Source organism: Liolophura sinensis, chromosome 1 (assembly GCF_032854445.1).
Source record: "Liolophura sinensis isolate JHLJ2023 chromosome 1, CUHK_Ljap_v2, whole genome shotgun sequence".
Taxonomy (NCBI): Eukaryota; Metazoa; Mollusca; class Polyplacophora; order Chitonida; family Chitonidae; genus Liolophura; species Liolophura sinensis.
In genome coordinates, this window is record NC_088295.1 from 6,564,128 (window position 1) to 6,589,522 (window position 25,395).

At 41.6% G+C, this 25,395-nt stretch overlaps 1 protein-coding gene across 8 annotated transcripts in view; it reads right to left on the reverse strand.

Annotated features, from left to right (window-relative positions):
• Nucleotides 1-456: 456 nt before the first annotated feature.
• Nucleotides 457-25,395, reverse strand: part of LOC135482274 (uncharacterized) — a 31,118-nt gene continuing 6,179 nt past the window's right edge. For 2 of the 8 annotated variants that reach the window (XM_064762180.1, XM_064762178.1), the window contains exon 2: nt 457-8,030. In XM_064762180.1, coding sequence (XP_064618250.1) covers nt 7,102-8,025 — 924 coding nt within the window. In that variant the 5' untranslated portion in view covers nt 8,026-8,030 and the 3' untranslated portion in view covers nt 457-7,101. Of the gene's footprint in view, nt 8,654-8,812; nt 9,623-13,926; nt 17,565-18,161; nt 18,294-18,572; nt 19,292-19,344; nt 19,573-25,395 lie in introns of those variants that run through there. The other 6 variants (XM_064762175.1, XM_064762177.1, XM_064762179.1 and 3 more) reach the window with 6 other exon arrangements.

Genomic DNA, 25,395 nt, shown 5'->3' on the forward strand with positions numbered 1-25,395 from the left:
GGTGACATTGATATGCTTGTATGTTAATCATGTTTGTATAAACTCACGGGAATAAACAAATGGCTTCGTGCGGAAATGTCTGTACTCAGTCAGTTAATACAACTTACTCCGTGCAGAATGCAGTTCCGCATGCCGTGTGCTTGTTACATGCACGTGGTGTTTTCATCAAAAGTGTGACATTTCGATTCACATTTGCCTTTTGGAGGACTACACGGTTACATCAGTCAATCTCATCAAATTATTTCAAATAAATTCAGCCAAAGCCTTGAGATTGTTTGGTTTGGCATCTTCCAGAACTAGACAGTTTTTAATAACAGTTAATAATTTCTATTTCTTCCATTAGGCTGCTATTTCATCCAGTGGGCTTCTGTTTCACCCATTGGGCAATGTTAGATTCTGTTTGAGGATGTAATAAATAAAAATTACACAGATAATTAATGACAACAAAGAAATCGGTGTCGGTAAAACTCAGCGCTTTATTTTGCATGTCATTTGTGTAATCAACATAAAATAGAGACATTTGTGACTGCTGAATATTGAAATCAATCAAAATGACAGCTTAAGCTGGTTTAATGGAACAATAACAGCTTTGAGGAATGGAGGAATTAATTGTGGTATAAATTAATTTGCAATAACGATATGAAAGAGTTTAATAAATTAAAAATACATCATATCAATCATGAGTTCTTAAATTCCCCCCTACACAGCCCACAGCCATGCAGCCCGTCACGTTGTTCTATCATGGGGAATATGGCGGTACAAGTCTTGTGGAAGTCCGCACAATAGCAACAAACTACATGTATAGTTGGAACCAGTGAATGCGAACCGCGTGTTCTTGGAACACCCAGAAATTGTAAACAGCATCTGATTCAGTGTGTGTGTGTTCCATTTCAGACTGCACATTAAAGCTGTTTGCACCATTTTACCACAAAAAAATAATCCCGATATCGAAACGCTACTTCGGTCATATGTACTTGCACTTTAACCATGACTGTGAGCCGAACACACGATGTGCGCATGCGAGTGAAGGAGGCATATGAACAGTCTTAATATAAATACAGCTCTTGTGCAGTTAGGTAGGGAAAGTTGTGAGTATCACAGGCTCACCGTCTGCCCTGTGCGGCACCTACGGGAAAAGGGGGTTGTGCTTTACACGGTTGATGACAAGTTGGACAAGTTATAAATATTGCAGCATAAGTCGGTTTTTGGTGATGCTTTTACTTGGTTGGAAATCTTCGCTCTTGTTTGCATGGTCAAAATGTTTTACTACAGTAAACTATCACAACTGAAGAGTTACTAAGGTCTAAACATGACGAGTGTATGTCTAGTCGTTACAATGATTATAACAATGTATCAGCAGAAAGAGCTAAGGGCATGAGACGTTTGCTGTCATGCACACATCAGACACTGATTACGGAGAAGCAGATAGTGGCGTCTTCATATTGCTGTGACAGACACGCAAGGGAGAAGGTTTGGTGTCTGCGGGGAGTCAGTCGCACTGAAACTCAGAAGGGACCATATTTTTATACGTCAGTGTAACAGTCACACAGCTACAGCAGCGTTTAAATAAGACATGCAAATGATCACTGTTAGTACGTCATGTAACAGGTCTAGCACCGATATACCGACACTGTAAGACTATCACTATCAGAGCATGCACATAGGTGTGCCCACAGTTTGTAACTAAGTGTGCTCATGGGGAAAAATATGTAAAAGTGCATACTGACTTCATTATGATAAACTGCGAAAACAAATGTATGTACGGACCCATCGAGACGAACAACTCAGATTTAGCTCAGTATCGGTCACATTTCATGACACAGTCACGGGGAGTACTAGAAATGTAATCCCCACGGATTAATCAGTCAGATAATTATAATAAAAAAGTCTCCGGAACGTGAGGCTATTGGCTCGATTTACGGTCTTGGAACATGGAACTAATGTTCAGAGCAGTGTCAGCAGTTGTTCATGATGTAGTGGGACCAAAAGGCAGAAGAGTTCCAATTGTCGTATGTGATGTACTGGACATAAGGGGAAGAAGAGTTCCAACAATCGTTCGTGATGTTGAAGACATAAGAGCAGAAGAGTTCCAACAGTCGTTCGTGATGTTGAAGACATAAGAGCAGAAGAGTTCCAACAGTCGTTCGTGATGTTGAGGACATAAGAGCAGAAGAGTTCCAAAAGCCACTCGTGATGTTGAAGACATAAGAGCAGAAGAGTTCCAACAGCCGTTCGTGATGTTGAGGACATAAGAGCAGAAGAGTTCCAACAGTCGTTCGTGATGTTGAAGACATAAGAGCAGAAGAGTTCCAACAGTCGTTCGTGATGTTGAGGACATAAGAGCAGAAGAATTCCAACAGTCGTTCGTGATGTTGAGGACATAAGAGCAGAAGAATTCCAACAGTCGTTCGTGATGTTGAGGACATAAGAGCAGAAGAGCTTTCTTCAGTCGTTCCTGATGTAGGGAACGTGCAACCAATGAGCAGAACAGAATCGGTGCCAACAGTGGTTGATAATGTAGGGGACGTGGGATCAATGGACGTAACCGGTTTCAGCAGTTCTTAGTGATTTATGGAAGGTAGGACAGATGGGCAAACTATGTTAGCAGTGGTTGGTGGCGTAAGGAGCGTGAGACCAAATTATAGAATAATGTCTGTCGGGACCTTGTAGCTTGTTCGTGGTGCAGCGATGCAGCAAACGAGGGATTACTGGTAGGATAAGCGATGCAGCGAACGAGGGATTACTGGTAGGATAAGCGATGCAGCAAACGAGAGATTACTGGTAGGATAAGCGATGCAGCGAACGAGGGATTACTGGTAGGATAAGTGATGGAGCAAACGAGGGATTACTGGTAGGATAAGCGATGCAGCAAACGAGGGATTACTGGTAGGATAAGCGATGCAGCAAACGAGGGATTACTGGTAGGATAAGCGATGCAGCAAACGAGGGATTACTGGTAGGATAAGTGATGGAGCAAACGAGGGATTACTGGTAGGATATGCGTTTTAGTAACCGCCTAAAGCTGTATGGGAATTTTTACCGCATCATGAGTTGGTTTCGTAAGAAAGAGTCACAAAGCGTCAAAATACATTACAATCATGGAACAAAGTGATGATTCTGATTAGAGACACTTCACCAAGATAGAGACCGTCATTTTGATGGATCACAGATTAGTCAGACTTCATCTAGGAAACATGTTTCCAAGGCAGACTTAAGTATCTTTCTGGCTTACAGTTAAGCTTTCCACAAAGGAGGATTTCGTCTGGGTCTGTGATATCTATAGTCATGTTCGTGGATTTCAAGTTTGAGACAAAATGAGACTTCGCCTGTCACTGAGAAATCATGAGCATGTTGGTGGAATACAACTTAGGACAAAGTGAGACTTGGCCTTAGATCTACACATAATCACATGTTGGTTTGGATAGGTTACCACTTTGAACACAAAGGTGGCCTTGGTTGTTTATAGCATTCATCAGTGACGTCACACACATCCTGACCTGCCATCATTAACGGAACAAAGTTTAAGGAACCCATACGACCACAGTAATCGGACACCGTGTTCTCGGTTTAGATGTCATCGTGAGGAAGGCTCGAGATGTCCTCATGACGACCCCACCTCCCCTCAGAATTACTGCACAACCGCCTGACACAGTCTACCCATACACTGCTATATGGGGCCAGTGTCCGAGTTTGACATTATACCAAATATTACACATTTGTCAGTACGATGCTGTGGCATATTTACTGTGATTACGATGAAAAACTTATTTTTTTTCTTCAATATTAAGACTTAAATCAGACATCAGCTGAGCCTAGATATCATAATATTTCGTCCACAGGCAAAGAAATTGACGTAATCAGAGTAGCTCTGCTTGAAATACAATCCACCCACGAGGCAATCTTACATGCTTTCATGTTGTACAGTGCTCGTATTTCGCCTAGACTTTCATGCCTTTGATGTCCTAGCTTTCAGACAGGAGACAAAGTGTTGTCAGAGCTATAGGCCTATGTGCCCCGCCTAACTAGCCGCCCGTTATATGCTCCTTGTCTATGGCGGTGATGTATTCCCCTGTGTACCTACTCAATGGCTCATTGTCTTGTATATTTGACACTCCACCATTAGACCGCTGATATGATAACCGCTATGTATTGACACTCCACCATTAGACCGCTGATATGATAACCGCTATGTATCCTTATTTCAATCTGATCATAGCATTAGATGATGATCAGCTACACAGATGACTTCCAGCCATCAGTTTGGGTTACTGATGATCAGCTACACAGTTGACCTTCAGCCATCAATTTGGGTTACTGATGATCAGCTACACAGTTGACCGCCAGCCATCAATTTGGGTTACTGATGATCAGCTACACAGATGACCGCCAGCCATCAATTCAGGTTACTGATGATCAGCTACACAGTTGACCTCCAGCCATCAATTTGGGTTACTGATGATCAGCTACACAGTTGACCGCCAGCCATCAATTCAGGTTACTGATGATCAGCTACACAGTTGAACTCCAGCCATCAATTTGGGTTACTGATGATCAGCTACACAGTTGACCTCCAGCCATCAATTTGGTTACTGATGAGCAGCTACACAGTTGACCGCCAGCCATCAATTTGGGTTATTGATGATCAGCTACACAGTTGACCTCCAGCCATCAATTTGGGTTACTGATGATCAGCTACACAGTTGAACTCCAGCCATCAATTTGGGTTACTGATGATCAGCTACACAGTTGACCTCCAGCCATCAATTTGGGTTACTGATGATCAACTACACAGTTGACCTTCAGCCATCAGTTTGGGTTACTGATGATCAGCTACACAGTTGACCTCCAGCCATCAATTTGGGTTACTGATGATCAGCTACAGATCGTTATTACACTTAACAGCGCTACACAAACATCAAAAAGTCAAGTGCATAGACAAAACATGCTTGCACCGCATTCATGTTACTCATAATAATAGAATATGAGACTGAGGAACACACGTCAGTATAGGGATCTTTTCCGTGGGGAGTAGTCAGACACTGACAGACCCTGACAAGTGGTCAGTAGCTCATGTCTCGCCGCACAGTCATCGTGCAAATATAACCAAGTGGTCAACTGATCAACATAGGGTAGCGGTCAACCAGTTTCATTCTTATGGCACTTTTAAGTGCGTAGGCCTGGTTCGATCGAACAATGAATTACTGCACTGACACTTGGTCAGTACAGGCCAGTGGTCAACCAGCCAATGGGTCACCTGCAAGTGATTAATACAGCATAATGGTTAACCAATTAGCTGGTTACCGTGCCGTCCACTGGTCAGTATAGGCTCTGGTCAGGCACCTGATGGATAACTGTATTGTCAACTGGTCAGTATAATGGTGATTGGTCAGTCAGCTCATGGGTTAGTGTGTTGTCAATGGTCAACCAGTTCCGTTCTCACGACTATGTTGTATTCCAGCAGAATGGGAGGCTGTTCAGAAAGATAGCTTCCCTTAACAGCAATACCTGCGCATTAAGTCACGTCATGAGCTTTGATTAACTCGGAAAAGCCTTTCTGTCGTCTGCTTTAGAGTGAATTGTTATAAAAATCATATACCAAGAGATGTGTCTGTCCCTTGGGATCTTCCGATGAAGTCGTACAATGGTTGCCTGAGTGACACCTGAGTGTCACGTGGTAATGTGCGACAGGTCTTCTGCCTCTCCCTGGCCGTGGTTGCGTTAAGGATAGACTTCACAAACATCCGGCAATATAGTGTGTTTGACTATCGTATACCCTCACAGTGGAAAATCAGAGTCAATTTCAGGAATTTTAAAATTTAACCAGAAACATGACAATAACAGGATGGGGTGGGTGGGTATTATTGCTAAATTATACCCACCACAGGAAGTACACCAATTGACTGGAAGCATGCGCGGATGAGAATGAGAATGAGTTCATGTAAATATTGGCGATCTTCGTACAATACGAAACAAGTAAGGAAAATGATTTTATCAAAAAATATGTAGCTTTCCTCAGAAGAAAGTAGAAAATAAATATATATGTCTCCTTTATATTTCAGTCATACTTCAATGGCTTTCTACGAAAAATAAGGTTCATATAGTGAAGAAAATAAATATGGTTCCATATACCTTTGATGACCAAAGAACTTTATGGAGTAGTATGATGATGTAGAGGACGTATGGCTGAGACATGGCATGTACCTCTCTCTAGAGAAGGTGGCCCTAGCATGAAGCCGAACAGATTAGCGTTGAAGGGAGACACAACTGCTCTAAATACTGCCAGTTGTAATACTGTGGCCTAAATGGGGCGCTTGGTTTCTACTCAGTAGCAACATAAGCTGAACAAACACCCCTATTCCCTCGTACGAACAGCCTATGTACAGACAATATATAGATATAGATATATATATTTGAATGCTGCTCTGGTTGCCTATAACCCTTCACCAGCGCTACTTGACTAAAATCTACCGTAACATCGACGTACCCCATATTAACCCAGAAGTCATCAACGTACACATGTAAACATATAGATTCTGTACAATCGGATTAATAGATATAGTCAAATCTTCAATAGATATTCCCCAGTTTACAACGTTTTTTGATTTAACACCAATATGTGGTTCGCATGGGAGATGGGCAGGACAGGAAATTTATATGAAAATAGTCCATTTAGATATACCTATATCTAATTAACAAATATATTTACATATATTATTTTGCAGAGAACAACTATGATTAGAATTAACAAATGAAAGAACGGTTTATAGTAAAATACACGATCACCTGTTAATATGTGTATATAACTTATATTTGTATGTATATATATTTAGATATATATATATATATATGTTTATAAACTCTTTGCCGTCGGTCGGCGCCCCGGTCGGGTGCCATCTTGGTTGTCCTAGTGCAAGTTGGCGAGCACACGTTAGTTTCCCGCGTGAGTCACTGTGGTTTTCAGCAGAATCAGTAAAGTTGTCTTACACAGCAAGTCTTGGCTGGGAAGCCCCAATATCTGCACTTTCTGAAGCACAGGGAATATCCGTGAATAACACAGTTTGACCAATAATTTTTCTCCGATTCACCAGAACAATATTTCCACTACTCAAAATTGTATTTCTCCGTTTTCACACCGTCCAGGGTAAATCCATTTTCCGTAATTGCACATTCTTGATTAAGTTTAGTTTTCTGTTTACACTTACCCCTCTTGTGTCGAGATCCCGGGTTATTTCCATTCGTGTCTAAACTGAAGTTGGATTCCACATTGCAGTTATCTTCCCCTGGGCCTGTAGATGGCGCACTGAAGTCCATTGAATCATCTCCGCCACGTTCGTCGGTAATCTTACAAGGTGTGGTGGCGTCTGCAGGGTAATGGCGCGGGTACAGGATTGTTTTCCCTCTTCCCGACACGTTCTTTGAAATTCGGCACAGTTCGTGCGGGCGGCTTTCGTCGTCGTCATGGTCATTGTTGACATCATCAACATCTTCGTCCTCGTCCTCTTCATCGTCTTCATTATCATTATCGTTCTCATTGGACGCTTCGAACTCATACGGCTGAGGTTCCCCTCTCATTTCACACACGACATTTGTTAAAGCTTTGATGTAGTTTTTAGCCAGAGTAAGAGTTTCAATTTTGGACAGTTTTCTGTCCATTGTTACGTGTGGTATAACTTCACGGAGCTCCTGGAAGGCGTCGTTCAGTGAATGCATTCTCATTCTCTCGCGTTCATTGCTCTCTAGACGCCGCAGGTTCCGGTCGCGGGCCGAAAGGGCCTTCCGTCGCCTGTGAGCCTTCTTGGGGGTCTTAGCCTTCCTCTCAGACGACTCTTCTGTTGTTGAACTAGCCCCGGAATCGGACGGGGATCCCGGAGAATCACGTTTTGGGGCGCGCTTGCGCATATGATAGTCGGTGGCCCTGAATCCGTCGTAGTTAGCCACATCCCATCCGTTCTCCGTGGTAGGCGCGTCCGCTTCTACCATTGGGTAATCCACAGGGGAAGGAAGGTCTTTGCCTTTGCCTCGCATAGTATCTGAGAAAAAAAAACACACTGGTTTTAAGCTTGATACAGTATTAAAGGTCACTTACTTAACCTTTACCTTCGGGTGTTGTTCCCCTTAAGGTGTAGGCGAATCGTTATATATTCCATGAACAGCCTGGGGCGTTTGTGGTTAGTTCCCAGCCAATAGCGCCTCGACATTATTATACAACCTGTCAGCAGTCATCACGTAAACCATTCACAAATATGTTCTTTGTCTTTCGAGATGTTCTGACTGTCAAAATGCAGTCACTTAATTACGTCAGGAATGTTGTAGTTTCGGACATCATCAGCTCTGAAGACCTCAAACCTATTTTAGCTGTTACCTCAGTACAATTTGGCCGTTTAGTAGACATGACTGACCCGTCCATTACCACATGTTGTGTATTGAGAGATGGGGTGATTGGATGAAGGTTACCTATGTTATTGAGGGATGGGGTGATGGTTTCCTGTGTGTATACAGAGATGTGTGCTTTTTGGGAGGGCTATGTATTGAGGAATATGTGATCATATGATGATTACCTCTGTGCATGAAGGGATGGGTGATGATTACCTCTGTGCATGAAGGGATGGGGTGATGATTACCTCTGTGCATTGAGGGTTGGGGTGATGATTACCTCTGTGCATGGAGGGATGGGGTGATGATTACCTCTGTGCATGAAGGGATGGGGTGATGATTACCTCTGTGCATGGAGTGATGGGGTGATGCTTACCTCTGTGCACTGCAGGGTAGGTGATCATTACTTCTGTGCATGAAGGGATGGGGTGATGATTACTTCTGTGCATGGAGATGGGGTGATGATTACCTCTGTGCATTGAGAGATGGGGTGATGATTACCTCTGTGCACTGCAGGGTAGGTGATCATTACCTCTGTGCATGGAGGGATGGGGTGATGATTACAACCGTGCATGGAGATGGGGTGATGATTACCTCTGTGCATTGAGGGATGGGGTGATGATTACCTCTGTGCATTGAGAGATGGGGAGACGATTACCTCTGTGCATTGAGAGATGGGGTAATGATTACCTCTGTGCATTGAGAGATGGGGTGGTGATTACCTCTCTGCATTGAGGGATGGGGTGATGATTACCTCTGTGCATTGAGAGATGGGGTGATGATTACCTCTGTGCATGGAGGGATGGGGTGATGATTACCTCTCTGCATTGAGGGATGGGGTGATGATTACCTCTGTGCACTGCAGGGTAGGTGATCATTACCTCTGTGCATGGAGGGATGGGGTGATGATTACAACCGTGCATGGAGATGGGGTGATGATTACCTCTGTGCATTGAGGGATGGGGTGATGATTACCTCTGTGCATGAAGGGATGGGTGATGATTACCTCTGTGCATTGAGGGATGGGGTGGTGATTACCTCTGTGTATTGAGAGATGGGGTGGTGATTACCTCTCTGCACTGAGGGATGGGGTGATGATTACCTCTGTGCATTGAGGGATGGGTGATGATAACCTCTCTGCATTGGGGGATGGGCAATGATTACCTCTGTGCATTGAGGGATGTGGTGATGATTACCTCTGTGCATTGAGAGATGGGGTGATGATTACCTCTGTGCATGGAGGGATGTGGTGATGATTACCTCTGTGCATTGAGAGATGGGGTAATGATTACCTCTGTGCATGGAGGGATGGGGTGATGATTACCTCTGTGCATTGAGGGATGGGGTGATGATTACCTCTGTGCATTGAGAGATGGGATGATGATTTCCTCTCTGCATTGAGGGATGGGGTGATGATTACCTCTGTGCATTGGGGGATGGGTGATGATAACCTCTCTGCATTGGGGGATGGGGTGATGATTACCTCTGTGCATGGAGGGATGGGGTGATGATTACCTCTGTGCATTGAGGGATGGGGTGATGATTACCTCTGTGCATTGAGAGATAGGGTGATGATTACCTCTGTGCGTTGAGGGATGGGGTGATCATTACCTCTCTGCACTGCAGGGTGGGTGATGATTACCTCTGTGCATTGATGGATGGGGTGGTGATTACCTCTGTGCATTGAGAGATGGGGTGATGGTTACCTCTGTGCATTGAGGGTTGGGGTGATGATTACCTCTGTGCATGGAGGGATGGGGTGATGATTACTTCTGTGCATTGAGAGATGGGGTGATGATTACCTCTGTGCATTGAGGGTTGGGGTGATGATTACCTCTGTGCATTGAGAGATGGGGTGATGATTACCTCTGTGCATTGAGAGATGGGGTGATGATTACCTCTGTGCATTGCATGGTGGGTGATCATTACCTCTGTGCATGGAGGGATGGGGTAATGATTACCTCTGTGCATTGAGGGATGTGGTGATGATTACCTCTGTGCATTGAAAGATGGGGTGATGATCACCTCTGTGCACTGAGGGATGGGAGATCATTATCTCTGTTCGTTGAGGGATGGGTGATGATTACATCTGTGCATTGGGAGATGGGGCGATGATTACCTCTGTGCACTGAGAGATGGGGTAATGATTACCTGCCATCATGTTAATCACACCTGTGTGTATTGAGAGATGAGGTGACGGTTACCTGTGTGTACTGAGAGATGGGGTGATGCTTAGCTGTGCACACTGAGAGATGGGGTGACGGTTACCTGTGTGTATTGAGGGATGAGGTGATGGTTACTTGTGTAAATTGAGAGATGAGGTGATGGTTACCTGTGAAAACCTGTACCAGTGAAAACGCGAGAAGCTAGCACTTGTTGTCGGAACATAGATATAAACCTGATGTAAGTGATCAAGAAGGTTGGTTGTATCGTCACGTACAACCCCAGAACCACTCGCTCTCCGTGTCTTGGCTGTGATCAAAATTACAGCAACAGCAAGATGTTTCCATTGCGGTACATATTAAACAACTATTTGAGCATCAACGCTTCCCTGGCGACATTCATGTACAACTCAATTTGATGTACACACTTCCATAGTTTGCCCACATCCCGGCTTGTCCTATTTCTACAGTCACTCAGTTGATTGGTCAAATTTCTACACACAACATACTTTCTAATCTGTCATATGATACAGCTGGTTTAATTTCTGACCCGACATTACTGAGCATAGCATCTATCTGGTGAAAATTGTAAGGGATAGTATTTTCCAGTCTGTCATATTTATAGAGAACTTTGCCTCAGTTTCTGGCCCAACATAATAGCGCTTTGTCTGATCATGATTACAGTTCTATAACTCTTTTTAATCCATGATATATACAGGACAGCGAAAAAGCAGCAACTGCATTTTTTTTCTTTTTTCTTTTTTTTTCAAGGCTTTTCTCAAGGCCTAATTGCATTTCCACGTGAATCGGATCTATTTCTATACAGGCAATATCAATGTCTTCAGAATATCCGTACAGAGATTCAATCGCTGTATTTGACACTGACAAGCAGGCGAAGATTTGAGTTGATAACAGGTGATGAAAACCCTCAGCAGGCGTGGGTTGTCTGCCGACTGAGGGATGCCGCTATCGACGTGGCATCCAACAGGGTAATGGTTACTAAATAATGTGTCTGAACTGTAGCCCTCATGGTCATCGGGCCACTCTTCACTGCCGGCTGCTAAGCGGACCTGAACTGCACGAGACAAGTTATTGTGACGTCATGGTTGCCGGCAGACCCGGCACGAGCCATTATAAGCTGTTGTTTATACCCTCCTTACTCTAGTAAAACACGCTTATGACCAGCAGTTAGACAGAAAATAGTGGTTACCATAGCTTCAGTCCTGATTACCGTGTACACTATTCTTAAAGTATTCTTATTCTATTCTATTCTTATTTATTTAGCCTGTGATGAATAGAAATTGTCTGAATATTACTCTAGTGCACCCGTACACCGGGTGCAATTACATCGACGGACCGGTATGTGGATAACCAGAAGCCTCAGCCTTCTCAGTTGGCAGTCCCAACCTCCCCATCGCAGGATCATATACACCCGAGTCTCAACCTCCCCATAACAGGACCGTTACACCCGCGAGTCTCAACCTCCCCATCACAGGGCCGCTACACCCGCGATTCCCAACCTCCCCATAACAGGACCGTTACATCCGCGGGTCTCAACCTCCCCATCACAGGACCATTTCACCCGCGAGTCTCAACCTCCCCGTAACAGGACTGCTACACCCGCGAGTCTCGACCTCTCCATAACAGGACCATATACACCCGCGAGTCTCAACCTTCCCATAACAGGAACGTTACATCCGCGAGTCCCAACCTCCCCATCACAGGACCGCTACACCCGCGAGTCCCAACCTCCCCATCACAGGACCGTTACCCCCGCGAGTCTCAACCTCCCCATCACAGGACCGTTACACCCGCGAGTCTCAACCTCCCCATAACAGTAACGTTACACCCGCGAGTCCCAACCTCCCCATCACAGGACCGCTACACCTCGTGTTCTGCCCGATTTCCACCCACCATGCTGGTCGCCATCGTATAAGTGAAATATTCTTGAGTACGGCGTAAAACACCGATCAAAATAAACAAATAAATAAATCAAATATAAGATTGCCTGCCTTGTACATTTTTAACTTGCCGGCCTACTACATTCTCGACGTGCCTGCCTACTACATTCTCAGCTTGCCTGCCTACTACATTCTCAGCTTGCCAATACTTGCTGCATTCTCAGCTTGCCAATACTTGCTACATTTTCAGCTTGCCTGCCTGCTACATTCTCAGCTTGCCTGCCTTGATATTCTCGACTTGCCTATGCATACTACATTCTCAGGTTGCCTGCCTTGTACATTCTCGACTTGCCTATACCTACTCCATTCTCAGGTTGCCCTTACCTACTACATTCTCAGCTCACCTGCCTGCTACATTCTCAGCTTGCCTTTACCTACGACATTCTACCTGCCAATCTACGGCTCTATCTTCAGCCCTCCATGCAGACACTTGTCCGCTCGACTGGTGCTCAACTGTAGCTTACAGTACACAGACAGCTATTAGCCTGCTACTGCCCCAGGGCCACAATTAATATCCTCCTGCTTCGAACATGATTTTACATTTGTATGTCCCAGATAACAACCAGGCTAAAACATTCATTAATATAGTGTTTGTTATACTACGAAAAATGTGGGCCGACTTTCCTTTCGGTCCGATGTGGATATGAATGATGCAGTACTATAGGCTTTCGTTGGCGAACAACCCCGATATCACAGTTAAGGACAATTCTGAGGGACGTTCAGTGAGGCAACCCTAAAAACTGTATCAAAATCTAAGACGAATCGCGCCGATACATGCATCTAGGACTATACGGTTCAATTCCATCTTAAAGCCCTAAAGAGCTAATACTGATACAATCCCCCAAAGTCAAATCGCACACAGATACGTATATATTAGGACTACGATCTAGATAAACCTTCCACTGACTAGGACAAACGTTATGTACAAAAGGGGTTCTGTCTTAGAAATGATGGAATACGTCGTTACATATACTTACATATACACAGTGCAACGGTGTGTGAATAGTTCATGAAACAGCTAGCAGTGCTATCTCAACTGTATAATTCCCGTCTGACTAAGCCGTCAGATGTCGGCTCGTCGACCCACATGTATCAGACTGGATTAGTGAAGATATGCCGAAGATTAGGCAGTGCAATTCTTATTAACGGGACATTTCGGCATCGTATTGGCCCCTTCTCATAAACAGCGAGGACACAACTGGCTAGATTTGTCGCCGAGCTCCGCCATGTACAATACCGGTAACATATGCAAGTATCTAGAATTGACACCCCAGTGGCTTTTTCATCTCAGCCCTCATATTTGTACACGACAAGTTCCTGACGACGATTCATTAAGAACAGACGAATTCTTGTGATTGCTAACAGTATTAAATATATGTAAATATTTGAGAACGGTTTAGAGCGCCGTGGGTGCTGACATTTGGGCTTACCTGCTGTAGCTGTGAGGGCAGCACGACCAACCGCTCGCCGCGACCCGTTATTCCGCTGCCAACTGAACAGCTGACTGCCTGGGTCTCAGCCTACAGACTAATGCTTCGCGTGTGTCCCGTGCCGACTCTACACTGAGACTCCCCCGTCTCCTCGATCTCGTAAAAAGCCCTTGTCGGAAGTGTGGGCCATCTAATACATAGTAAATAGGCAGTTTTAATAATTAACAGCTTCTACAGCCCTTCGACCAATGGGAGACCGGGTCTGGTTTGACGTCACGTGTGCTGGGCTTTCCTTGCCTTATCAAACGGAGAAATGCCATTTGTAATTTGTAAAATGTAATTTCCAGATTCCTTATCAGTCACAGAGAATGACCATGTTTTTCCGCTTTGCAGGTATTTTGTGCTCTATTTGACGGGCCTGTCGGTGGTGATATCGAGACAGGGGACGTTGTAAACAGGCAATCTATACACCACGAGGCTCCCTTCCATTCATACATAATATATTGCGTACGAGGAAATAAGGTCTGACCGATTCATAACGCTGTTCAGATTTATCTGGGATTTTTTTCTTAGACGTACAAGAACCAACGACTGGATGTACAGTGGGATTCCCAATTCCAGTCTAGATTATATCTGACTCTGAGAAGGATGCGAGCTCCAGAAGATATCTTTCAGTAATCCAATATATCGACGTTAGCCAACGACCTCGTGTCAAAACTGAAGCTCAAATTACCTCTAAACGGCCGTTTTCACTATCTGTTTACACTCTGTTATTCCAGGAGATATGTGTATGAAAGAAAAGTAGTTTGGAAAACAGCTGTTGGTTTTCCGCTGCTGTATTCACGTAGATCCGGGCAAAAAGCCGATTTAGTTCGGCCTCTTCGGAGTTTCCTATCACCCTCAGCATTATGACGTAAATTGAACAGGAGCAAGTGAAATAATGACGAGAATAAACACTGTAGGCCGGGGTTACAATGACTGGAGCGTTACCATGGATACACTGGTCTCTCTGGAGAGGACAGACGTTTTATCAACGAAGGAAGCGGTTAGTTTTGAGACGGTTATCGTCGCTGAGAGCCGCCGCCCACGGGCAATATAGGCTACGGTCCAGCCCGTCACCGTCCGTTAGGGATGTCCTCTCTAGCTGAGCGTCAGCTAGTATAAACAGCTATTTTTAGTGTTGTTTGAAGTGACATTATTTATCTTACTTCTGCGTGGGCCCGATATAACTAAGTTTAACCTTCATTAGGTAATTATCAGCTTCATCTCCAGGAACATATTGCAAAAACAAAAACTTTCCCTCTAAATAGGCCTACAGCCGCATGAGGTTTTGTTGCTCGCCTTCAAGATGTCAAAGCAGGGCAAATAGTCACAGTTATTAACTGCAAAATGCACATGATTTTGAAGGTCATCGGTTGCTGTAAAATATCAAAACAGAGGCGGTATAGTTATCAGCGGGCAATTTTTACCGTATCTCCCTGGATGAAGCAGCCTGGCCTATAATTATACATGGACTCCCGCATAACAATTTGACGTGGAGGCTGTCTTTTCTACTGGCCGTACGATCTTGTCTCTGACGTAGTATACAGGCAGCCGTGGTAATTAATTGTAACTTTGGGTTGTAGTCACTAATTTCTCCCTGACAAATACAAGGTACCCCCACTGGTCCGTTGGCTCCGATGTCAGCAGATAATCACGGTGGCTTATCCTCTGTATTACTTCATACTGAGTTAAGCAAGCGTGGAGGCATAAGAAAAAATTATCTGCCATGGGCACAAAACATAGGCTTACATAACGAATTTCGCCGACTGTGTGTCTGTGTATGGCTGAGCTAATAGCGGAATGTAGGCCCGTATATAGTCAGATATACAGTTATAAGGCTATAGGCTTACATCGATTACCGGTTCTCTACCCATCCTATATGTGGAATAAAAACAAACCACTTAATTGAGAAAGAAAGGTTCTAATTATGCAGGTGTTTGAATTTTAAAAGGGATTCTTACCCAAAGTATGCCGGACGCCTGTCAATGTAGGATTTCAATTACCAGCAGGTCATATATTATGTGAACAAGGAATATTTTTCAACCGATTACGTGTATACCGACGGAAAGAGAGATTTTAATAAGGGAAGCTGCGAATCCAGTGGGTGGATATGCAGGGATTTTCAGCCTGACTGTGACCGAGTTTCTGATATTGATCCTTGAACAATTAAACTGCTAAGGGCTCGGCATTAATGGGCCAGCTGAACACAGGTCACGTGACAGATCGATTGAGTTAAAGACAAGGGAGACAACACCGTCAACAGCACAGGCTATTTGCTTTTTTAAGAGTAACTCCCCCTTATCGTATAATATGACAATATGACATTACGATACAGTACGGTTCCGAGAGACGAAATGTATTCTCACTTATTTTAGATATCGACATGAATTCAGCCGTACATGTATTACATAAGAATGGGACAATAAATATGTCTTGATAAGCTGAGGAGTGTCTCGTTCTACGCATGGCCAAGTTAATCAGGGCTAAATGTGATAGAGGTCTACCGAGAACAAAGGTGAGCAAATACATACATGCTTATGTTGTGGCCAAATACATATATTAAAGATTGCGAGCAGATAGATTGTACATATATCTACATGAGCAGATATGGACATATACAGAGATTTGGATGAGGATAGCAAATACAGACATTTGGATGAGGTGGGCAAATATAACCATTTGTATGGGGTGAGCAAATACAGATATTTGGATGAGGTTGACAAATAAACACATGTATACATAAGGTGGGAAAATAAAGACATGCATACATGAGGTGGGTAAATACAGACATGATGTGGGCAAATACAGATGTATACATTAGGTGTGCATATACAGATATATACATGAGGTGAGCAAATACAGATATATACACTAGGTGAGCAAATACAGATATATACATGCGGTAAGCAAGTACAGAGATATACACTAAGTGAGCAAGTACAGAGATATACATGAGGTGAGCATGTACAGATATATACATGAGGTAAGCAAATGCAGACATGTTTATGATACAGGGTTTTACGTAAGACGGCTCCTGGCGAGTTGCAGTGGGTTTTACCTTACCTTACCTTATATTCCCCATCCATATGAATCCTGCTTGCCTACATTTACATGAAATATTTTAAATAAGACGTGAACAGCACTAAAATAAACAAATAAATGCCCATTCCCTATAGTAAGACGTGTAACAACTGTTATTGATGTATTCTATATATTCAGACCAAAATGTCAGACGATAAGATACACGTTTGCTGTGTCAGTTATCTGAGCAATGTTCCGTTATGGTTAAACGCCAATTCATTTACATCAACAAACAAACGAAATTTAGTGACTTATCTTGCATTTTAAATGAAGTATTTTCTAGTACACAGCCTTCTTGGTCGAGTAGTTAGCGTGTAGCGCAGCACCATAACTCATGAGCCTCTCACTAATGCGATCGCTGTGAGTTCAATTCCAGCTCATGCTGGTCTCCTCTACAGCTTTACATGGGAAGGTCTGCCAACAATCTGCAGATGCTCGAGGGTTTTCCCTGGGCTGTCCTCTGTGTAATCCCACCTCCATCGTATAAGTGAAATATTCTTGAGTACGATGTAGGCCTATAGTAAGAATGAAATAAATGAATAATTATTAACTTGCCGGGTACACAATTAATATCTCTGGTACATTCACTTGTGTGTCATTTCTGTGACGTTAAGTGTGTAAAACTTTCTGGTACACTATATGTGTATTTATTTATCTGTGTACCCAAACTGCTCCATTTGGTGTACAAAAATAAGTTTACTTTTGACAAATTCTGCATCTCTTAAAAGCATGTGTTTAGGATATCTCTCTAGGTTACGGTGTGCTTCGCCTTAACATTCTTCACTTGTTTTACACGTCTGATTTTCTTTCTGTCGATCAGTCAGCTCAGCATTACCATTTCATCCAGAGTCAAAAAAGACTAAAGGATAGCAAACCAGTTTATTGACATACCTTTTGCCAGAAGAAAAGCTCTGAATGAACATACACGTTTGGAAAACACTACTGTTGCCGAATGGTCTATTTAGACCAGGGATTAGAATGATAAGCAGTCTCACATAAAAGCGTTTACCAATCAAGTTGAGCGATTAGACTGTCATTTGGATACTCAGTACGTACAGGAATTAGTGTGTCATTGGGTGTCTGACACACACAAAAATCATTTACCAACTCACTTCAGCAATATGACTGTCACTGACAGGCTCACACTGAGAGCATTTGCCTTTCCTGTCGCGAAATTAGACGGCTATAGCCACTCACACTAAAGTGCGTTTGTCTATCCCGACCACAAATAAGACCGTCACTGGGATAATAGCATTTAAAAATGTGAAGACCAGAAATCAGACGGCAACCGTAGACCATGAAAAGCAAAGTATAGCAACTTGTAACTATGTCATGTTATCGCTACGTGAAATGTGACAGCCCTACTACTGATAGTCGTCATGCACTATCGGGAGCACGTGACCGCAACTGTAGCTAATGTTTGTGACGTCACTGAATGTCACGCACTCAAAGAAACGCGAGTGTTTGAATCAGGTTTAGAGACATAAAAACTTCAAATCGTGAGCCCCTAAGCAGATCATTACCTGTAGATTGCACGACGATGCTGTCAGGTACATGGCCTACATGTAGACAGCTTGAGGGTATTGATAATGCTGAATTATTTCGCAATCATTTCCAGAAATTGATGTTAGTTACCGCAAACACAGAAAAGCATGTCAAGTTTTAGATCCACCTTTTCATGGAATACGGATACAGCAATTTTATTTAGCCAACAACTGCACAAGAGAATAATAAAAAAATGCTGGCCCTAAAAGCGTTCCTTAGGGTATCCGTGGTCATGCGAACAGACAACACGACAGCCAGTCACGACAGACGTACGACTCAGATTCAGCCAATAAGGTTGCTCCTCCGCGTCAACAAACCACAAAAACACATTCGATATGCCGGAACTAGCTTTCACTGCGAGCTGAACGTGTTTGCGCGGATGCTTCCCTGGCCCGTACATTCTGACCCACATACCACGCTTCACACACATGTGCTGAATTCACTCTAACGAATACATGTTAAAAATGATGGTACCTAAATTACGGATGATATGAGTACAGCTCCAGAGTTAGCCGCGCTTACCCCTGTTCATAGGGCTATGTGACGAGAAGCAAAAAGTACACTATGAAAGCGACAATCAATATAATTATTTATCTGATCGACCTTTGGCAAGTTTATGTCCAAGTTTCCCAGGTGACAAGCAGTACAGACGCTTATAGGGACGTCATCGACCCCTTATTGTCACCAACGCCCCATGAACAGTGAAAACCGTGAACAAATCCCATGCGCAGGCGTGAATTAAACTCATACCTTCTTTGTCCAGCTGGCGATTGAAAGACAAACCAATTCACCCTCTCCGTGACGACCAGTGTCATATGCGTAAACGATATCATCACTGTCAATCTATGTATTACGCACGGGGCGCTTCTGACCTGTTGAGGGTTCGAGTCCAACTGCGGCCTGTTCGGCTGCGGGTTTAAATGTGCTTTGTTCTGTATCTGGAGAAGTAAAAAATTCTCGACTACGGAGTCAAACGCACTGCAATCAAATAAATAAATACAGTTTTTTCAGGAATTCACAGAATGCAATACTTTTTATTCTTGAACAGTACGAATTTTGTAATGATGCTTTATTAGACTTTTGGCTAATGCTTCCAAATTATATGTCTGATAACTATGATTTTTTTTAGAGAAAACAAAAAAGACGCTTAACAAAGATATTCGTGTGGGAAAGATGAATACGATTTCCTAATGATCCTGGATTTCAGATTGCGGTCATCAGAGTTCATATTCTTACAATGACAGGAATATGAAGAATCATTTAGGCCCTCAAAAAACATTCCTTTTAATCTGTTGCCTGAGTAGTGATGGATTTAATTTTTGTCGATCCAACGGATTAATCTGCTCCTGATTACGGATTAATCCCTCATTCGGAAGAGATTAATCACTCAGGGAGCTGATTTAACGGTAGATTTTTTGTGAGGGTGCAACACTTCAACTAGGCTCACTTCGCGGATTCGAACATTCGTAAAGGGCCTACTTTTAGGTCATTTTCATGAAGAACCTCTGATAATGTGAAAACATCCGTCGGTTAGCGCGCTAGCGCAGCGTAATGACCCAGGAGTCTCTCACCAATGCGGTCGCTGTGAGTTCAAGTTCAGCTAATGCTGGCTTCCTCTCCGGCCGTACGTGGGAAAGTCTGTCAGCAACCTGTGGAGTTTCTCCCGGGCTCTGCCCGGTTTCCTCCCACCATAATGCTGGCTGCCGTCGTATAAGTGAAATATTCTTGAGTACGGCGTAAAGCACCAATTAAATAAATAAATAAATAAATAAATAAATAAATGAAAACCTCCCGGGTTGATCAGCTGCTAACTCATGAATAAATAAACTTCATTTTGTTTATACATTGTTATACATTAGCATAGATGTGATTATTACGGCGTCAAGGACAAAATCTGGTACGTCTGTCAGGCTATCAGCGCTCCTACAACAGTCCACTCATTGTCTCTAATATAGAGTTTTTTTTAATCAAACAGACAGTTAGGATACAGATATACTGATTTGTTGTGTATGTGTCCATTACATTCAAAGTTAGGACACAGATATACTGATTTGTTGTGTATGTGTCCATTACATTCAAAGTTAGGACACAGATATACTGATTTGTTGTTTATGTGCCCATTGCATTCAAAGTTGGGACAAAGATATACTGATTTGTTGTGTATGTGTCCATTACATTCAAAGTTACGACACAGATATACTGAGTTGTTGTGTATGTGTCTATTACATTCAAAGTTAGGACACAGATATACTGACTTGTTGTGTATGTGTCCATTACATTCAAAGTTAGGACACAGATATACTGATTTGTTGTGTATGTGTCCATTACATTCAAAGTTAGGGCACAGATATACTGATTTGTTGTATATGTGCCCATTACATTCAAAGTTGGGACACAGATATACTGATTTGTTGTGTATGTGTCCATTACATTCAAAGTTAGGACACAGATATACTGATTTGTTGTGTATGTGTCTATTACATTCAAAGTTAGGACACAGATATACTGATTTGTTGTTTATGTGCCCATTACATTCAAAGTTGGGACACAGATATACTGATTTGTTGTGTTATGTGTCCATTACATTCAAAGTTAGGACACAGATATACTGATTTGTTGTGTATGTGTCTATTACATTCAAAGTTAGGAAACAGATATACTGATTTGTTGTGTATGTGCCCATTACATTCAAAGTTAGGACACAGATATACTGATTTGCTGTGTATGTGTCCATTACATTCAAAGTTAGGACACAGATACACTGATTTGTTGTGTATGTGTCCATTACATTCAAAGTTAGGACACAGATATACTGATTTGTTGTGTATGTGTCCATTACATTCAAAGTTAGGACACAGATATACTGATTTGTTGTGTATGTGTCCATTTCGTTCAAAGTTGGGACACAGATATACTGATTTGTTGTGTATGTACCCATTAAAATTCAAAGTTAGAACACAGATATACTGATTTGTTGTGTATGTCCCCATTACATTCAAAGTTAGGACACAGATATACTGGTTTGTTGTGTATGTGTCCATTACATTCAAAGTTAGGACACAGAAACACTGATTTGTTGTGTATGTGTCCATTACATTCAAAGTTAGGACACAGATATACTGATTTGTTGTGTATGTGTCCATTACATTCAAAGTTAGGACACAGATATACTGGTTTGTTGTGTATGTGTTCCTTACATTTAAAGTTAGGACACAGATATACTGATTTGATGTGTATGTGTTCATTACATTCAAAGTTGGGACACAGATATACTGATTTGTTGTGTATGTGCCTATTACATTCAAAGTTAGGACACAGATATACTGGTTTGTTGTGTATGTGCCCATTACATTCAAAGTTAGGACACAGATATACTGATTTGTTGTGTATGTGTTCCTAACATTCAAAGTTGGGACACAGATATACTGGTTTGTTGTGTATGTGTCCATTACATTCAAAGTTAGAAAACAGATATACTGATTTGTTGTGTATGTGCCCATTACATTCAAAGTTAGGACACAGATATACTGGTTTGTTGTGTATGTGTCCATTACATTCAAAGTTAGGACACAGATATACTGATCTGTTGTGTATGTGCCCATTACATTCAAAGTTAGGACACAGATATACTGATTTGTTGTGTATGTGCCCATTACATTCAAAGTTAGGACACAGATATACTGATTTGTTGTGTATGTGTCCATTACATTCAAAGTTAGGACACAGATATACTGATTTGTTGTGTATGTGTCCATTACATTCAAAATTAGGACACAGATATACTGGTTTGTTGTGTATGTGTCCATTACATTCAAAGTTAGGACACAGATACACTGATTTGTTGTATATGTGTTCATTACATTCAAAGTTGGGACACAGATATACTGATTTGTTGTGTATGTGCCTTTTACATTCAAAGTTAGCACACAGATATACTGATTTGTTGTGTATGTGTCCATTACATTCAAAGTTGGGACACAGATATACTGATTTGTTGTGTATGTGCCCATTACATTCAAAGTTAGGACACAGATATACTGATTTGTTGTGTATGTGTCCATTTCATTCAAAGTTAGGACACAGATATACTGATTTGTTGTGTATGTACCCATTACATTCAAAGTTAGAACACAGATATACTGATTTGTTGTGTATGTGCCCATTACATTCAAAGTTAGGACACAGATATACTGGTTTGTTGTGTATGTGTCCATTACATTCAAAGTTAGGACACAGATACACTGATTTGTTGTGTATGTGTCCATTACATTCAAAGTTAGGACACAGATATACTGATTTGTTGTGTATGTGTCCATTACATTCAAAGTTAGGACACAGATATACTGGTTTGTTGTGTATGTGTTCCTTACATTTAAAGTTAGGACACAGATATACTGATTTGATGTGTATGTGTTCATTACATTCAAAGTTGGGACACAGATATACTGATTTGTAGTGTATGTGCCCCTTACATTCAAAGTTAGGACACAGATATACTGATCTGTTGTGTATCTGCCTATTACATTCAAAGTTAGGACACAGATATACTGATTTGTTGTGTATGTGCCCATTACATTCAAAGTTAGGACACAGATATACTGATTTGTTGTGTATGTGTTCCTAACATTCAAAGTTGGGACACAGATATACTGGTTTGTTGTGTATGTGTCCATTACATTCAAAGTTAGGACACAGATATACTGATTTGCTGTGTATGTGTCCATTACATTCAAAGTTAGAAAACAGATATACTGATTTGTTGTGTATGTGCCCATTACATTCAAAGTTAGGACACAGATATACTGGTTTGTTGTGTATGTGTCCATTACATTCAAAGTTAGGACACAGATATACTGATTTGTTGTGTATGTGCCCATTACATTCAAAGTTAGGACACAGATATACTGATTTGTTGTGTATGTGCCCATTACATTCAAAGTTAGGACACAGATATACTGATTTGTTGTGTATGTGTCCATTACATTCAAAGTTAGGACACAGATATACTGATTTGCTGTGTATGTGTCCATTACATTCAAAATTAGGACACAGATATACTGGTTTGCTGTGTATGTGTCCATTACATTCAAAGTTAGGACACAGATACACTGATTTGTTGTATATGTGTTCATTACATTCAAAGTTGGGACACAGATATACTGATTTGTTGTGTATGTGCCTTTTACATTCAAAGTTAGCACACAGATATACTGATTTGTTGTGTATGTGTCCATTACATTCAAAGTTGGGACACAGATATACTGATTTGTTGTGTATGTGCCCATTACATTCAAAGTTAGGACACAGATACACTGATTTGTTGTGTATGTGTCCATTACATTCAAAGTTAGGACACAGATATACTGATTTGTTGTGTATGTGTCCATTTCATTCAAAGTTAGGACACAGATATACTGATTTGTTGTGTATGTGCCCATTACATTCAAAGTTAGAACACAGATATACTGATTTGTTGTGTATGTGTCCATTACATTCAAAGTTAGGACACAGATATACTGGTTTGTTGTGTATGTGTCCATTACATTCAAAGTTATGACACAGATATACTGATTTGTTGTGTATGTGTTCCTAACATTCAAAGTTAGGACACAGATATACTGATTTGTTGTGTATGTGTCCATTACATTCAAAGTTAGGACACAGATATACTGGTTTGTTGTGTATGTGTTCCTTACATTTAAAGTTAGTACACAGATATACTGATTTGTTATGTATGTGCCCATTACATTCAAAGTTAGAACACAGATATACTGATTTGTTGTGTATGTGCCCATTACATTCAAAGTTAGGACACAGATATACTGGTTTGTTGTGTATGTGTCCATTACATTCAAAGTTAGGACACAGATATACTGATTTGTTGTGTATGTGTCCATTACATTCAAAGTTAGGACACAGATATACTGATTTGTTGTGTATGTGTTCCTTACATTCAAAGTTAGGACACAGATATACTGATTTGTTGTGTATGTGCCCATTAGATTCAAAGTTAGGACACAGATATACTGGTTTGTTGTGTACGTGTCTATTACATTCAAAGTTAGGACACAGATATACTGATTTGTTGTGTATGTGTCCATTGCATTCAAAGTTAGGACACAGATATACTGATTTGTTGTGTATGTGTTCCTTACATTCAAAGTTGGGACACAGATATACTGATTTGTTGTGTATGTGTCCATTACATTCAAAGTTAGGACACAGATACACTGATTTGCTGTGTATGTGTCCATTACATTCAAAGTTATGACACAGATACACTAATTTGTTGTGCATGTGTCCATTACATTCAAAGTTAGGACACAGATATACTGGTTTGTTGTGTATGTGTCCATTACATTCAAAGTTAGGACACAGATATACTGATTTGTTGTGTATGTGTCCATTACATTCAAAGTTAGGACACAGATACATTGATTTGTTGTGTATGTGTCCATTACATTCAAAGTTAGGACACAGATATACTGATTTGTTGTGTATGTGTCCATTACATTCAAAGTTAGGACACAGATATACTGATTTGTTGTGTATGTGCCCGTTACATTCAAAGTTGGGACACAGATATACTGATTTGTTGTGTATGTGTTCCTTACATATAAAAGTGGAACACAGAAATACTGATTTGTTGTGTATGTGTCCATTACATTCAAAGTTAGGACACAGATATACTGATTTGTTGTGTATGTGTCCATTACATTCAAAGTTGGGACACAGATATACTGATTTGTTGTGTATGTGTCCATTATATTTAAAGTTAGGACACAGATATACTGATTTGTT